Source organism: Ascaphus truei, chromosome 3, assembly GCF_040206685.1.
Source record: "Ascaphus truei isolate aAscTru1 chromosome 3, aAscTru1.hap1, whole genome shotgun sequence".
Taxonomy (NCBI): Eukaryota; Metazoa; Chordata; class Amphibia; order Anura; family Ascaphidae; genus Ascaphus; species Ascaphus truei.
This window is the reverse complement of record NC_134485.1, coordinates 437,208,025-437,225,972: the sequence shown is the minus strand read 5'-3', so window position 1 is coordinate 437,225,972 and position 17,948 is coordinate 437,208,025. Positions and strand designations below refer to the sequence as shown.

The 17,948-nt window shown below is 46.5% G+C and overlaps 1 protein-coding gene across 1 annotated transcript in view; it reads left to right on the top strand.

Annotated features, from left to right (window-relative positions):
• The first annotated feature begins 1,280 nt into the window (after positions 1-1,280).
• The window catches only part of LOC142490543 (immunoglobulin superfamily member 3-like), a 45,982-nt gene continuing 29,314 nt past the window's right edge, over positions 1,281-17,948 (top strand). Inside the window, exon 1 of the mRNA XM_075592954.1 lies at positions 1,281-1,433. Coding sequence (XP_075449069.1) covers positions 1,343-1,433 — 91 coding nt within the window. The 5' untranslated portion in view covers positions 1,281-1,342. The remainder of the gene's footprint in view (positions 1,434-17,948) is intronic.

Genomic DNA, 17,948 nt, shown 5'->3' with positions numbered 1-17,948 from the left:
GTGTGTGTGTGTAGAACACTGTAAGGTGGGGGAACGGAGCTGCGCAGGGACTGGAACACAAACAGAGAGGGGGAGCGGGAAATTGTACTCCCGGGCAACGCCGGGTCTCTCAGCGAGTCAATTATTCAAATCACAGCGGATGCAAATGAAAAGCCTTTTATTGACTTGTTATAAATAGTATAAGGGACCATGGATCACTGACACAGTGCATTCTGTAGGGTTTCTTTTCTTTCTTCTACCGTATCTCACTTGCCCTACATTGCACGCGGTGTATCTTCACTCACACATTTTGCTATAGGCGGACGCAGACTTTTTCCCCTTCCCATTTATATATGATAATGGGGAAAGGCAGGGTGGCAAACATGTGACTGTGCTCACAGGGGATATTCCTTATTGATTATATGCTGACGGGGGCGGTTTTGTCACCTTTTTCACGCACCATAACTTAAATAATGTGCACGGTAAACCTGCCAAGCTTGAACATTGCAAAGCCAGTACAACCAACCTCACACTGATGAGACCGAAAAGTTCGAAACGGCTGTCTGTGAGGGGTTTGACTGGCTTTGCATCTAATCCCAAGCTGTGTAAACAGCAGAGCATTTGCTTATAAGAGTTCCATGTAAAAATGGATTTCAGGCAAAAGGTGATACATTGTGTGTCCATTTGCATGTAAATTCCCAGAAACCCTTGCTGCAGTGGAAGCGCAGTACGCTGGGTGATAATGGGTGAAAGGCAGGGTGCAGACCTGTCTAAGACGTGTGAATGTGCTCACAAGGGATATTCCTAATTGGCTATATGCTAACGGTGGAGGTTTGTTGTCGCCTTTTTCACCCACCATAACTTAAATAATGTGTATGATATATATAAAAAGATATACAAATAGATATAGATAGACAGATTTAGTGATCTGATTTGATTTTTGGGGTGGGTCTCTAAAATATGTCTGCTCATGTGACTGTAAATGCAACTTTAGAATTTAGCATGTCTAGTAGTTGGATCCATGAACTAGCCTCTGAAGTGGGATGATACTGGGGGGTATATTTTTATGGTAAAACCCACAGTACCACAACTTGTTATTTTTTCCACTCCCTACTTCTCCCGTCTTGTCCTAGTGGTGTCGGCTCTGTATCCATGCGCTCACCCCCTGAGCTGTCTTAGAGGTAGGCAGGTCTCTTCCATTGCCATTGGCTGAGCCGTGCAGTCCTAGAGGTCCCCAGCCCTGCCCTAATCCCATCAGTATTATCTGACCCTTGGTGGGGGGAGGAGGGGATGGGACAGGGCGGAGGTTTCGCCCCTGGAGGGGATATAAGGCGGTACATGGGTACCAGCCACACACTCAGCAATGAGCAGAAGATCCAGAGGCAGCATGTGTGACGGTCTCCCCCCCAGCACCCAGAGCTGGCTGCTCACCACCGCACTCCTCTTATGCACAGGTAAGTCTGGCAGCCAAGCACTGCACACAAAGGGTTAACATGCATCAGTTGCAATGGTGCTCTGCAGGACTGTGGCAGAGGAAGGGTTAATAATACGGGTACCGAGAGGGGTTAATACGGTAAGCTGCAGCAATGTACTGACGTGTGTGTGTGTGTGTGTGTGTGTGTGTGTGTGTGTGTGTGTGTGTGTGTGTGTGTGTGTGTATGTATGTTTTGTGTGTATGTGTGTATGTATGTGTGTATATATGTATATGTGTGTATGTGTGTATGTATCTATATATGTGTGTATGTACTGTATGTATGTTTGTGTGTATGTATATATGTGTGTATGTACTGTATGTATGTTTTGTGTGTGTATGTGTGTATGTTTGCATGTGTATACAGTTTGTATGTATGTCTTTCTTTATATAGCGCTAAAAGTGTACTCAGCGCTTCACAAAGAATACAGTACAGGGAATTATAAAAATACAGTAAGCGCAGAAAAATCAGACAATGGGAAAGGAAATCCCAGCCCCGGAGAACTTACACTCTTAGGCTTTGGTCCCGCTGTGTCCGGGGCGCGCGCGGCCGTGTGCGCGTTACTCACCAGCAGGGGTATCCTCCCGAGCCGGTCCCAGTCTCCCCTCGCTGCACGGCTCGCTACGCGCTGTGACGTGTCAGCCACGAGGGAATGCAAGAGAATTGCGAACCCGAGCGGTGACGCGTCACGAGTTGCGCTGGTGAGCCAATCAGCGCCGGGTCTGGAGTTAGAGGCAGCTTTGCCCACCTCCAAAAGGCAGGGGGGGAAGTGTGTGTATGTATGTGTGTGTTTGGGGGGGGGGGCAACGGGGGAGGGGGGAAGGGGGGGACAGCACGGAGAGCCCTCTTCTCAAACCACGCGCCGCCTGTCTGCAGTGCAGGTGCGCGGTCTGTGGCAGCGGGGCCTTAGCCTAAGCGGTATGTTGGGAGAGTTACAGAGACAGCAGGTGAGGGAGTAAGTGCAGTAGGTGGCAGTGCTTGGCCACAGGTTGGTATGAGTGTCTGTGGGGGTGGGACTGTAGGTGGCTGTGCTTGGTCACAGTGGTCGGTAGGAGTGTCTGTGGGGGTGGGACTGTAGCCGTGAGTCCGGGCTATTGAAATGTAAGCGGTGAGTTTTAAGGTTTGACGTAAAGGTGGGGAGAAGGTGCCTGGGATATACTGGGGGTGAGGGGGTCCCACAGGTAAGGGGCAGTGAGGGGAGAGGGATTAAGGTGAGAGAGCAGTGCAGGTGGGGGGAGAAGGTGTCTGGGATATACTGAGGATGAGGAGGTCCCACAGGTAAGGGGCAGTGAGGGGAGAGGTATTAAGGTGAGAGAGCAGTGCAGGTGGGGGGAGAAGGTGTCTGGGATATACTGAGGATGAGGAGGTCCCACAGGTAAGGGGCAGTGAGGGGAGAGGTATTAAGGTGAGAGGGCAGTACAGGTGGGGGGAGAAGGTGCCTGGGATATACTGGGGGTGAGGGGGTCCAACAGGTACGAGTCAGTGAGGGGAGAGGGATTAAGGTGAAAGAGCAGTTCAGGTGGGGGGAGAAGTTGCCTGGGATATACTGAGGGTGAGGGGGGCCCACAGGTAAGGGGCAGTGAGGGGAGAGGGATTATGGTGAGAGAGCAGTGCAGGTGGGGGGAGAAGGTGCCTGGGATATACTGGGGGTGAGGGGGTCCCACAGGTAAGGGGCAGTGAGGGGAGAGGGATTAAGGTGAGAGAGCAGTGCAGGTGGGGGGGATAAGGTGCCTGGGATATACTGAGGGTGAGGGGGTCCCACAGGTAAGGGGCAGTGAGGGGAGAGGGATTAAGGTGAGAGAGCAGTACAGGTGGGTGGAGAAAGTCCCTGGGATATACTGAGGGTGAGGGGGTCCCACAGGTAAGGGGCAGTGAGGGGAGAGGGATTAAGGTGAGAGGGCAGTACAGGTGGGGAGAAGGTGCCTGGGATATACTGAGGGTGAGGGGGTCCCACAGGTAAGGGGCAGTGAGGGGAGAGGGATTAAGGTGAGAGAGCAGTGCAGGTGGGGGGAGAAGGTGCCTGGGATATACTGGGGGTGAGGGGTCACACAGGTAAGGGGCAGTGAGGGGAGAGGGATTAAGGTGAGAGAGCAGTGCAGGTGGGGGGAGAAGGTTCCTGGGATATACTGGGAGTGAGGGGGTCCCACAGGTAAGGGGCAGTGAGGGGAGAGGGATAAAGGTGAGAGAGCAGTGCAGGTGGGGGGAGAAGGTGCCTGGGATATACTGGGGGTGAGGGGTCACACAGGTAAGGGGCAGTGAGGGGAGAGGGATTAAGGTGAGAGAGCAGTACAGGTGGGGGAGAAGGTGCCTGGGATATACTGAGGTTGAGGGGATCCCACAGGTAAGGGGCAGTGAGGGGAGAGGGATTAAGATGAGAGAGCAGTACAGGTGGGGGGAGAAGGTGCCTGGGATATACTGGGGGTGAGGGTGTCCCACAGGTAAGGGGCAGTGAGGGGAGAGGGATTAAGGTGAGAGAGCAGTGCAGGTGGGGAGAGAAGGTCCCTGGGATATACTGGGGGTGAGGGGGTCACACAGGTAAGGGGCAGTGAGGGGAGAGGGATTAAGGTGAGAGAGCAGTGCAGGTGGGGGGAGAAGGTGCCTGGGATATACTGAGGGAGAGGGGGTCCCACAGGTAAGGGGCAGTGAGGGGAGAGGGATTAAGGTGAGAGAGCAGTGCAGGTGCGGGGAGAAGGTGCTTGGGATATACTGGGGGTGAGGGGGTCCCACAGGTAAGGGGCATTGAGGGGGGAGGGATTAAGGTGAGAGAGCAGTGCAGGTGGGGAGAGAAGGTGCCTGGGATATACTGGGGGTTGGGGGGGTCCCACAGGTAAGGGGCATTGAGGGGAGAGAGATTAAGGTGAGAGAGCAGTGCAGGTGGTGAGAGAAGGTGCCTGGGATATACTGAGGGTGAGGGGGTCCCACAGGTAAGGGGCAGTGAGGGGGGAGTGATTAAGGTGAGAGAGCAGTGCAGGTGGGGGAGAAGGTGTCTGGGATATACTGGGGGAGAGGGGGTCCCACAGGTAAGGGGCAGTGAGGGGAGAGGGATTAAGGTGAGAGAGCAGTGCAGGTGAAAGAGGGGGAAAGGAGCCCGTTATGAGCAGTGGGAAAAGGAAAATCAGAGCTGGCGTCACAAGGAATCTGTGTGATTTAGCGCAGGTGATTTCAGGAACATTGGTTTGGCACTTTCAACATTCACACATTGTGATTCAAATCACCTGTGAACAACTGCCACCAAGACACTGCACTGTAGTGTTAGCGCACACACCGCTGCACCCGCGACTCAACGCAGCAACAATCCGTGCTACCGATATGTGCCCTAAGCCATTAGCACGACTCTGTCTCTGGCTGGGTTACAGGGCTGCAGTATACTTTAGGTCTCTCTCAAGGAGAGCGTCGGGTTATGCCCTCTGGCCTGTCACACCGACACGTCACCGATACCCCCGGCATACCCTGAATGCCCTATACTTACCAGCTACATGAGTATATGCTGCTGTATCAATGTACCAAAGAATCCATTATTTCTATTATCAGGCATTCGTGATAAATAGTTATAAGTACAGTGACATCTTCTGCCAATACAGCAACAGCCATAGCTATTACCCTATACTCAGTTACCACGGGAATTCAATGATCTGAGCAGTATTTATTTGATTACTATACTATACATGCACCGTGATGGAACCTATCTATTCTGACAGCATCCATAGGTTACTATACTATACATGCACCGTGACGGAACCTATCTATTCTGACAGCATCCATAGGTTACTATACTATACATGCACCGTGACGGAACCTATCTATTCTGACAGCATCCATAGGTTACTATACTATACATGCACCGTGACGGAAATTATCTATTCTGACAGCATCCATAGGTTACTATACTATACATGCACCGTGACGGAACCTATCTATTCTGACAGCATCCATAGGTTACTATACTATACATGCACCGTGACGGAACCTATCTATTCTGACAGCATCCATAGGTTACTATACTATACATGCACCGTGACGGAACCTATCTATTCTGACAGCATCCATAGGTTACTATACTATACATGCACCGTGACGGAACCTATCTATTCTGACAGCATCCATAGGTTACTATACTATACATGCACCGTGACGGAACCTATCTATTCTGACAGCATCCATAGGTTACTATACTATACATGCACCGTGACGGAACCTATCAATTCTGACAGCATCCATAGGTTACTATACTATACATGCACCGTGACGGAACCTATCTATTCTGACAGCATCCATAGGTTACTATACTATACAGGCACCGTGACGGAACCTATCTATTCTGACAGCATCCATAGGTTACTATACTATACATGCACCGTGACGGAACCTATCTATTCTGACAGCATCCATAGGTTACTATACTATACATGCACCGTGACGGAACCTATCTATTCTGACAGCATCCATAGGTTACTATACTATACATGCACCGTGACGGAACCTATCTATTCTGACAGCATCCATAGGTTACTATACTATACAGGCACCGTGACGGAACCTATCTATTCTGACAGCATCCATAGGTTACTATACTATACATGCACCGTGACGGAACCTATCTATTCTGACAGCATCCATAGGTTACTATACTATACATGCACCGTGACGGAACCTATCTATTCTGACAGCATCCATAGGTTACTATACAATACATGCACCGTGACGGAACCTATCTATTCTGACAGCATCCATAGGTTACTTTACCCTGGATCGTGTGAGGAACATGTTATTTCTCAGTTTTTAGCCCTTTTGGCTTGTGAGCACATTGCTCAAGCAGTATTAGGTAACTATACCTGATACCTACTAGCTAGATCGAGAACCCTCTTATAGTGCTTACATATCGGTCATAGTCACTCATTCTGTTTGTGTTTTAAAGCCCTATATTTTATATTCATTTGGTAATAAAGTATTTTAAATAATTAACATTACCCATGGTGATAGAGTGCTTGCCACTAGGTTTTCTGTTCTTTTGTGTACCCCAAAAATGTACCCGGTGTCATGCTTGATTCCCGAATACATGTAGGCACATTGTCCACCATATCTTCCCTTGAAAAATGGTACAAAGAGATGCAAGGTGCCCCTGTAACACTCAGGGGTCCCCAGGTTAAGGGGGATACCCAGTTAATGCCCAGGTGACCCAGAACCTGTATAGGGGTTCTGAGGTGCTTGTGACGGTAAATGGTTAACCAGATTCTTTAATAAAGGTCAAGCCCACTTGGTTAACCCTGACCCGTGTGTTAGGATCTTAGAGTGTCAGCTCTGGGACTCAGGTGTCGAAAATGTATTACTACAACTCTATGCTTATTTTGCACAATAAAGATTTATGTGATTTTTGCCTTTCCTAGGGTGCTGGGACCGGGAGATTCCTAGGCTGTAAGTTTTAGGGTGGGTTTGTCGGAGAAAGTCTTTACAGAATGTGGCTATGTATCGGGGTTCCGGAGTTATGGGATACCCCAAAAGTTTTATCGTGGAATCGGGTGAGATTCTCGGATACAGCCAGGCACATTACTCAGGGCAGACTCTGACTCTGAAAGCATTATTGCGGCTCACCGCCAGGATCCCTGCTGCAGCATCTTCCAGACTAGATACACGATCTAGGTGACCGTCCCACGTCCCGCTAAACACTGCGATGTCGTCCATGTATGCCTGTGCGAAACCCTGCATCCCTTCCAGTAACCTATTGACCAGGTGTTGGAAGGTAATCGGGGCATTTGTCATCCCAAATGGCATCGCTAAGAATTCATAGAAGCCACTCTGGGTAATGAATGATGACTTCTCCCTAGCCTCCTGGGTCAGCGGGATCTGCCAATACCCCATGCTCAGATCCATGGTTGTCAGATACTTTGCCCCTGTGAGCTCATCTAACAGCTCATCCATGTGGGGCATGGGATAATAATCTGACACTGTCCTTGCATTGAGCTGCCGGAAGTCCACACAGAAGTGTGTGCTTCCGTCCTTCTTAGGCACTAGGACTACCGGAAAACCACAAGGGCTCTGGGATGGTACAATTATACCTAGGGCCAGCATCTCCTCTACCTCTCTCTATATACTGCCCTTCATCTCTGCTGATACCCGATAGGTATGCTTATGCAGAGGTCTCAGATCACCAGTGAGCACTGGGTGATCTGTAATATGTGTTCTTCCCGGCTTGTCCGTGAACAGAGCCCTATACGGATCTAGCATAACTCTCACCTGCACCCTCTGCCGCTCCCTGCTCGGTCGGCAACAGATAGCCAGCACTGATGCCAAAATTGGTGCAAAATACTCTTTTAGCATATTTATGTGATAAGTCCTAGTTCTTCCTGTCGCATCATCTAACTGTACAACATGGATAAAATAAGGGGGTAACCCCAAAATTATGCTACAAACACTAAGGTGTCTAAGGTGGCAAAATATTGAAAATATCAGCAGATTTCTTACAATATATATTCTGCTGACATTTTCAATATTTTAGTATAGATATTGTTGTTATTTCTTCTATGAGAATTATACTACTTCCATTCAGGTTTAGTTCTCTCAAACAAATTGTTTTTGTCTGTTTGTCACGATAGACCAGGTCTTACCAACAAATTAATACCGGGATTCAGGACTGAGCAGTACAAGGCGGGTAAAAAAATTGTAATTTATTTCCTTTTAAAACAAACACACAATCCTTCACAATTACAGTCAATATACACTTACTGAGATGGGGAAACTAAATAAAATTACTACGGAACGAAACAAAGTCTCTGGGCACCCCTGCACGCATGCAAGTGGGTGCGCGATGTGAGCCGTGCGACAGTCCTTGGCTAGGGGCGCAACTTGCCCGCCCTATATCTGCGCCAAAAGGAAGTCTTTCGTAATGTCCTTATAGAATTCGTTTGGGAAACCTTAGCTCAAACGAATTCTGGAAGAGGGGTGCAATTCTTCGTTACGGTGTAGTTAACCCCTCACACTCCGGAACCGCTGACGCTGTAACTTGGACGCTTCTTGGAAAAGCTTAGATGAATCTTAGGTGAATCTGACTGGGACTGGGCTGCAGGCAATTTTATAGAGTTATGGGTCCTATACATAACATATACACCCAATCCTCTCGTGGGAATAATTTTCCACACCTATCCCAGACTTGCCAGTACCTTACAAAGAGGGCAGAAGTTGCTTCCCGGTTTGAACAGAGCATGTGCTAACCTCACACATGAGCTACTTAGCATACCGGTCCCAACCACTTACCTGGTGACAGTAAGTCTAGGGTTTGGCTACCAAGTGTGAAGTGCCCATACTTCGCACCGTATCTGATACTTACAGATATCACGGCCTCCCTCCCACGTAGAGTCTCTGAGACTTTTCAACTCCAGACTTCTCTAGACACGGGGGGCAACACCTTAACAGGGTGCCTTTTGTCATTCAGAGATGAAAAATCCCTCAGCTCATTCATCCATAACATATGGACTTGTCAATGGATTCACCGCCGGAATGGCAGAAAAGGGCCTTTGCATTTAAAACACCATGGAAATACATTATGTCTATTAAGGTACGTTCTGCATATGTCACAAATATAAAACACATATGTATGTTCATGGTACATGTGTAACTGACTGCACTCCAAAAATTAGAGTGCTGGCTCTTTCATAGCGCAAGTTATCCACTTAATTGAATGGGCTCTGTGATGTGGTTTGCGATTTGACCTATAATTGGTCTGGATTACAAGTCGGCATACAATGTATCCGTGCTGGCTTTCGATCGGTAACCGCAGACACGTGCTAACAATTCAGCTCAGGTGGGTAACAAGACTGCTGGATACATTTTGACAAGACGGCACTTCAGCTAGACCGCAAACCATTTACCAGGCACGCTTCTTCACTTAGCGCTTGGTTCAGCACTAGAAGCTAACCCATGTGTCACAAATACAGTTAGCACATTTTCATTCATTCAGTGTAACTGCAGCTAGCTTCTTAGCTGCAAACCAGGGACAAAAAAAGATAGTGCAGGGGAAAACATGATATGATGGGGACAATACAGTTTAACCTCTTCAGTCCCAACAGGGATTAGGGTTAACCAGCCGGGCATAATGCCTTTATTATTTGGCCTGGTTTACCCTCTCCTGCTACACTGTTCCCTTGTTATACATGTAGCCCTGGCTGCTTTTGGGCTACCAGTCTGCTCTCCTCCTGGAAGTAAGCCCTAGTAAAAGCAGGCTTGCCAGGAGTAATCATGGGTTTTCCCCACCTCTGTGTAGCCTCAGGGAGTCCAAAAGGAGGCGGAGCAACCAGACCTTGTGTCCAATCAGAGACTAAGGCTTGCTTCTTGCTTTCTCTGAACTTAAGGGGCTGTAATTCCTAGAGTTAGTCAGTTGCCTCTACCCTTGAGAGAGACAGGTCCACCCATACCAAGCTGTGCAGGGCTCTGGCAGTTTGAGGCCCTCCCTTAGGGGAGTGGAGGGAGACCATTCCCCTAACTCTACCAGGGAGTAAGGGAAGAGCTAGGACTGCTCCTGGTGCACGTTGTCTGGAAGTGTAGGTCCAGGGATATCCTGAGGGTAAAGGCCCTAAGCTCTGTGTGCTGTGTATGCTGCGAAGTGTACAGAGAATAAAGTGTTCCAGTTGTTCATTATACCTCCTTGCCTGAGACTGTAATCTATCAGGGGGGAGAGTAAAGAGTTCTCCTGCAGGGATTTCACCTCTCATCCCTGGGGGCTGCAAGAGATGGAGGCGCTGTCACCGTGAGTAATGTATGATTCAGTTATACCCCAGAAGCCTGTCCTGACATCCCCTACCACCATACGGGAGACTCAGGACTACTGTAAGCCAGCAGGTATGCACCCCACCACACCCCATCTAACAGCATAATCTCCCAGAAAGGGGGGGGGGGAGATGGGTTACATACAAAAGGGGATTGACATTATACTGCACCGACACACTTTATTCGAGCAAATACCCAGTATGTACCTGGGAGATACCTGGAATGCGCCGCTCCTCACCTCTGACGAGCCCCGTTGCGTTTGCCTTCCCAGCCTGGGTTCATGCCTGGCTGACGGGCGGCTGATATGTTAAATGATAATGATTAGGATTAATAGGCTGCAATGCTTCGCGTGTCTACCAGATGGCATAAATTCATGAATTGTAATGCAGTATATATATATATACTGTGCAGTATTGCAGCCAGCGGGAATAAAATGCTTCAATCCCTGCCTGGAAAATACCTCAATGCACTCGGGCAGAAAACAGTCACAAACCTCAATACACCCGGGTATACCCGAATTCGTGGGACTAGCCGAGCTCGAATAAAGTGTGTCGCCAGTGTATGTAGTGAGTGTTTTCTCATATGGTGATTTCTTTGAATTTATAGTTATAACAGTCATTTGATTATATGTTGATATGTTATACACATGTATGTTTAATATTTATGTATGCTATATTTCATATATTTTCTAGTTTTTTCATCAACATAAATATATATGTCCTTTTGAATATATCAACTTTTCTATTATATATTATGATATATTATTTATGCATTGATATATGATGGTTTCATAAGGGTTTAGTTTTATTTGATCTATTTCTTATAAACATCTGTATTTTTTTGTCTTTAAGACACAATTTACTTTGTATCTTTATCTATTTTCACTGTGTTAGTTTTTAATCTGTTACATCTATATGTTAGTATTGGTGTTTTGTATTTTCATACTATCTTTCAATGGTATGGTATATTGTTTTGTATTAGGTGCTTTTTTAGTATTACGGGCATACCCCACATTAACGTACACATATATACATACATACCCCACATTAACGTACTCAATGGGACCGGAGAATTTATGTAACTATGTAACACAGGCATACCCCACATTAACGTACTCAATGGGACCGGAGCATGAATGTAACTATGTAACACAGGCATACCCCGCATTAAAGTACGCAATGGGACCGGAGCATGTATTTAACTATGCAACACAGGCATACCCCGCATTAAAGTACGCATATATAAATACATACCTCGCATTAACGTACTCAATGGGACCGGAAAATGTATGTAACTATGTAACACAGGCATACCCCAAATTAACGTATGCAATGGGTCCAGAGCATGTATGTAGCTATGTAACACAGGCATACCCCGCATTAACGTACGCAATGGGTCCAAAGCATGAATGTAAATCGAAAATGTACTTAAAGTGAAGAACTACCTTTTCACCACTTATCGATGCATGTACTGTACTGCAATCGTCATATATGTGCATAACTGATGAGAACGCATGTGTAACAGGCTCTATAGTCTCCCCGCTTGCGCACAGCTTCGGTACAGGTAGGGAGCCGGTATTGCTGTTCAGGACGTGCTGACAGGCGCATGCGCGAGCTGCCGTTTGCCTATTGGGCGATATGTCCTTACTCGCGAGTGTACTTAAAGTGAGTGCCCTTAAACCGGGGTATGCCTGTATACTCATTAAACTCTGTAGCAATGGTCAGCTCTGCTAATGAAGTCTTATCCAATAGACCTTCAGCTTTTACATCTGTTGGAGAATGTTGCGTAATTAATTAAATATCTTTAGGGCGTGATCCCTCTACTGACCATTATTAAAAAGTCTTTATGTGAGAACAGGTTACTCTTTGATAAAGTGCCTCTATACGGCGGGACAGGCGTCAGAGTATTTTTAAGAGTGTGCCTTTATTTTTTGGCATATATGCCCAATAAATAGTTCTATGTTTTTGCCTCCAGCCCTGCTTAACATTGCAGTGCTCTACCTTCTACCCCTTCTATAACTGAACAACATTCATCTTTCTCAGAACCGTGTACGGTCCAGACCAGGCAGCCCTTCATTTGTTCTGCCGAGTGGGCTTTAGATCAAGTACCTGCTGTTCTGGGATGAACGATCTGCTACGGGCTTTCTGGTCATACCAAGCTTTCTGCTTGGTTTGCGCCTCCTTGAGATTAGCCTGTGCCAACCCCATGAGCATCTCTAACCAGTCTCTGAGATATACCATGTACTGAAGCATAGAAGCATCTGTATTAGTAGCCTCCCCTTCCCATCCCGCACGGAATAAGACAAGAGGTCCCCGCACCCTGCGACCATATATCAGCTCAAAGGGAGAAAAACGGTAGATTCTTGCGGTACCTCTCGGTAGGCAAACAGCAAGTGCTGCAGCTGAATCTCCCAGTCCTTCCCTTCAGCCTCTGTAAACGCTCGAAGGGTCTGCTTCAGGGTACCATTGAACCTCTCACATAGTCCATTTGTCTGGGCGTGATTGTCACGATGGACGCACTTATTAACAAATTTATATTTTGTGGATCCCAATTGAGCAGAACAAGTGCAGCAAAATAAACTGAGATTTATTCCCTTGATAGGCAAATAAACTTAATAATTACACTTACTGGTATAGGAACAGGGGAAATTGTCCAGTGAACGTAAACTACAGGAAAAATGTCTTTTAAACTTGCTGTCCGTTTACAAGGGGCGCAAGAAACAAAGCCCATAAATCCTTGGAAAACGAAATGTCCGTTCTGAGTCCGTGGGGTTAGTTAGAGAAGCCCCAGCACAAAGGAATTCCTGAAGATGGGATGTACTTCTTGTTACGCTGGAAAGAGTTTGTGGTCTCCTGGAATTGCAGCTGTTGGACTTGGACACAAAACCTTGGAAAGTTTCTTCAGATGTTACAAGAAAAATCAGACCATGGGGATAGCTTGGGGAGCATGTATATAGGGTCTGATAGCCTGGGGAGCATGTATATAGGGTCTGATAGCTTAGGGAGCATGTATATAGGGTCTGATAGCCTGGGGAGCATGTATATAGGGTCTGATAGCCTGGGGAGCATGTATATAGAGTCTGATAGCTTAGGAAGCATGTATATAGGGTCTAATAGCATCTCTCCAGCATAGCCCTCCAACCCCAGGCGTGGGAAAAATAATTTCCCCAATCACCACCTTGCCCATACCTTGCCCTGTGGGCACATCCGGGATTTCCTGTCACTACTGAGCCTGTGCCAACCTGACACCTGGCCTCTTTAGCATAAGGATACTCCCACCCATAGCCGGCGTCACCCTGGCTAGGGTTTGTCCCCAAGGTGTGAATTAGCCCTGCTGGCTAACAGGATTTCTATTCAGCCAGCATCCTGGCCACCTCACACTTTGGCAGGTCTGGGCCTTTTAACTCTCTCTAGCAGGTGATATTGAAACTAACCCAGGTCCTCCCATTTCAGCTCTGTCCCATGCCCCTGAGAATTCCACCTTTAAATTCCAAAAAGGGCTATCTGTCGCCCATATAAACATCCGGAGCCTGCTGCCCAAACTAGACGAACTAAAGGCATGGTGCCTTATGCATAAACCCAAAGCCATCGTTCTTACAGAAACATGGCTATCCTCTAAAACCCCTGATGCAAATATCGCCATTCAGGGATACTCCATTTTTAGGAGAGATAGGTCAAAGAGAGGAGGAGGGGTGTTATTTTATATTGCAGACACCTTACAATTTACACTGCTACATTGCCCACCAAGTCCACCCTCTTTTGAAACTCTAGTTGGCAAAATCTGCCTCCCCTTTTCTAAGCCCATCTTGCTTGCTGGCATCTACCGCCCACCTAAAGCCCTTCCACAATCCTTGACTGATATCACCCAATTTCTTGCCTCCATTTCCTCTCTGAATGAGAAGAGTGAGCTGCTAGTTCTTGGGGATTTCAACTTCAATTGGCTTGACCCTAAAAACCACAAAATCCAGATACAAATCAAGTCACTTAACCTATCGCAACTCATTTCCCAACCCACACGAATAAACCTGAAGTCGCATAACCATTCCTTGCTAGACTGGATTCTCTCCTCAAACCCCAGCAGAATCCAATCCTCTGGCATCCTTCCTGACATTTTCAGTGACCATGCAATAGTGTACTGTGTAAGGAAAATTAAACCGCCCCATTCAAGCCCCAAAGTTCTCCTAACTAGAACATTTAAAAACTTTAACCCACAACAGTTTCTGGATGACCTTACCAACTGCCCATGGCACAGAATCGATTTAATTCCCGACCCTGATTCTGCGCTCGACTATTTCCAATCCGAGTTCTTAAAACTCTGCGATACCCATGCTCCACTACGCAAAATAAGGGTACGGGGGGCCCACCTTCCATGGGTTACACCTGACCTTATAGCACTCTACCAGTTCAGGGATGCCTTGTGGAAAAGCTACAAAGTAACTGGCACTACCAAGGATCTCATTCACTACAGATGCCTGCGGAACGTGTGCACAAGGCAAACAAGGCATGCAAAAGCACAATATTACTCTGACAATCTCCTCCAGAATACATCAAACCCAGCTAATTTCTGGAAGGTTATCAACAATATATTCCAGCCTCCTAACCATCAACAACCAAGTAATATCACTAAGGGGGATATTACTCTGACAAACCCCACTGACATTGCAAATGCATTCAATGATTACTTTGTGGGGTGTGCCACTAACCTATTAGCGAAACGCAGCACAAACCCCAAACCTGAATCTCATCCTGGGAGTACCCCTATAGTCCCACCCCCTCCCAACACTGCCCACAATTTTCAATTTAGCCCAGTATCTGAAGAGGAGATTACACAAGCGCTCCTCAAACTAAAACTAAGCAGCCAATGTGGACCCGACTTACTACAATCTAGGTTCCTACGACTTGGTGCCCCAGCCATTGCCAAACCAATTGCGTCGATAGTCAACTCTATCCTGTCTGCAGGCCATATCCCTAAGACCTGGAAAACTGCCAGAGTTGTCCCAATCTTCAAAAGTGGGGACAAAAACACTGTCTCAAACTACAGGCCAATCTCACTTCTCCCAATTCTATCCAAAGTTATGGAAAAATGTGTCCACTCCCAATTAAGCGAGTTCTACACCAAGACAAATTTCCCTAGCCAATTCCAGTCTGGGTTTCGTCCCAAACACTCCACCGTAACTACCCTGCTAAAAGTTTGCAATGAAATCCAGTGTGGAATGGAACGGGGCCAACTCACTGGTGCAGTATTCCTAGATTTTGCAAAGGCTTTTGACACAGTTGATCATGCTATCCTGCTTAACAAACTCCAGAGCTCTGGAATAGGGAAACATGCTTTAAACTGGTTTCAGTCCTACCTACTGCACCGACACACTTTATTCGAGCAAATACCCAGTATGTACCTGGCAGATACCTGGAATGCGCCGCTCCTCACCTCTGACAAGCCCCGTTGCGTTTGCCTTCCCAGCCTGGGTTCATGGCTGGCTGACGGGCGGCTTATCTGTTAAATGATAATGATTAGGATTTAATAGGCTGCAATGCTTCGCGTGTCTACCAGATGGCATAAATTCATGAATTGTAATGCAGTATATATATATATACTGTGCAGTATTGCAGCCAGCGGGAATAAAATGCTTCAATCCCTGCCTGGAAAATACCTCAATGCACTCGGGCAGAAAACAGTCACAAACCTCAATACACCCGGGTATACCCGAATTCGTGGGACTAGCCGAGCTCGAATAAAGTGTGTCGCCAGTGTATCAGGAAGATCCCAACATGTGTCCATCTCAGGCTCTAACTCCAACCCCCTGGATATCACCTGTGGTGTCCCGCAAGGCTCTGTTCTGGGGCCCCTACTCTTCTCAGTGTTCATTAATAATCTTCCCACAGCTTGTAAGGAAGCCTCAATACACATGTATGCAGATGACACAATCCTGTATGCACACAGCCATAGCCTCTCTGACCTTCAACACATACTTCAGTCTGACTTTTTGAGACTCGAAAACTGGATTTCCCAAAACAAACTGTTTTTAAACACTGACAAGACTGTAACAATGGTATTTGGGACCAAGACTAAATTTGTAAAGCTTCCAGTGACTGAGCTCCTGATTAGAACCAACGCTAAAACCACCCTAACACCTGTCACTAGTTTTAAATACCTGGGCTTATGGTTTGACTCCCACTTAACATTCGGGATGCACATTGATACCCTGACAACCAAGACCTATGCCAAACTAGGGGTACTTTACAGGAACAAATCCTCCCTAAGTCTCCTGGTCAGAAAGCGTATTGCACAGCAGATGCTAATGCCAATTATTGACTATGGAGACATAGTATATGGCTCGGCTCCTCAAACCCACCTTAGCAAACTTGACACCCTCTACAATTCAATTTGTCGTTTTGTTCTCCAATGCAACTACAACACACATCACTGCGAAATGCTCAAAGAACTAGATTGGTCATCACTAGAGTCTAGGCGCAAAGTTCACCTTTCCTGTCTCACCCTCAAATACTTTCTGGGCAAGCTACCCAGCTACCTGAACAAGCTCCTCACCCCTACCACATGCAGTACCTATCACCTGAGATCAGACTCCAAAAGACTATTCATGGTCCCAAGACTCAACAAAGTATCCGGACGTTCCTCCTTCTCCTTCCGTGCACCCCAAAACTGGAACAACCTACCAGAGACTCTCATATCCACCACCAGCTTAAGTTCTTTCAAATCTAAGGCTGTCTCACACTTTAATCTGGTCTGTAACTGTTTCATAAGCTCATAATATATATTTTCTTTAACTGTGCATGCAATGTCTTGTATATAAATGTATACCTTGTTCATTTATGTAACTGTATTTGTAACCATGTATTATTTGTTTTACTCTGTGCCCAGGACATACTTGAAAACGAGAGGTAACTCTCAATGTATTACTTCCTGGTAAAATATTTTATAAATAAATAAAAAACTGCAACACATTCGGAGACTCAGTGGCACTGCCACTACAGGAGGTCTCTGAAGGTTGCAGAAAAAATACCCCCAGCTCATAAATGCCCCGGAACATACAATATGTGCACATATACACTATAAATGCCCCGGAACATACAATATGTGCACATATACACTATAAATGCCCCGGAACATACAATATGTGCACATATACACTATAAATGCCCCGGAACATACAATATGTGCACATATACACTATAAATGCACCGGAACATACAATATGTGCACATATACACTATAAATGCCCCGGAACATACAATATGTGCACATATACACTATAAATGCAACGGAACATACAATATGTGCACCTATACACTATAAATGCCCCGGAACATACAATATGTGCACATATACACTATAAATGCCCCGGAACATACAATATGTGCACATATACACTATAAATGCCCGGAACATACAATATGTGCACATATACACTATAAATGCCCCGGAATATACAATATGTGCACATATACACTATAAATGCCCCGGAACATACAATATGTGCACCTATACACTATAAATGCCCCGGAACATACAATATGTGCACATATACACTATAAATGCCCCGGAACATACAATATGTGCACCTATACACTATAAATGCCCCGGAACATACAATATGTGCACATATACACTATAAATGCCCCGGAACATACAATATGTGCACATATACACTATAAATGCCCCGGAACATACAATATGTGCACCTATACACTATAAATGCCCCGGAACATACAATATGTGCAC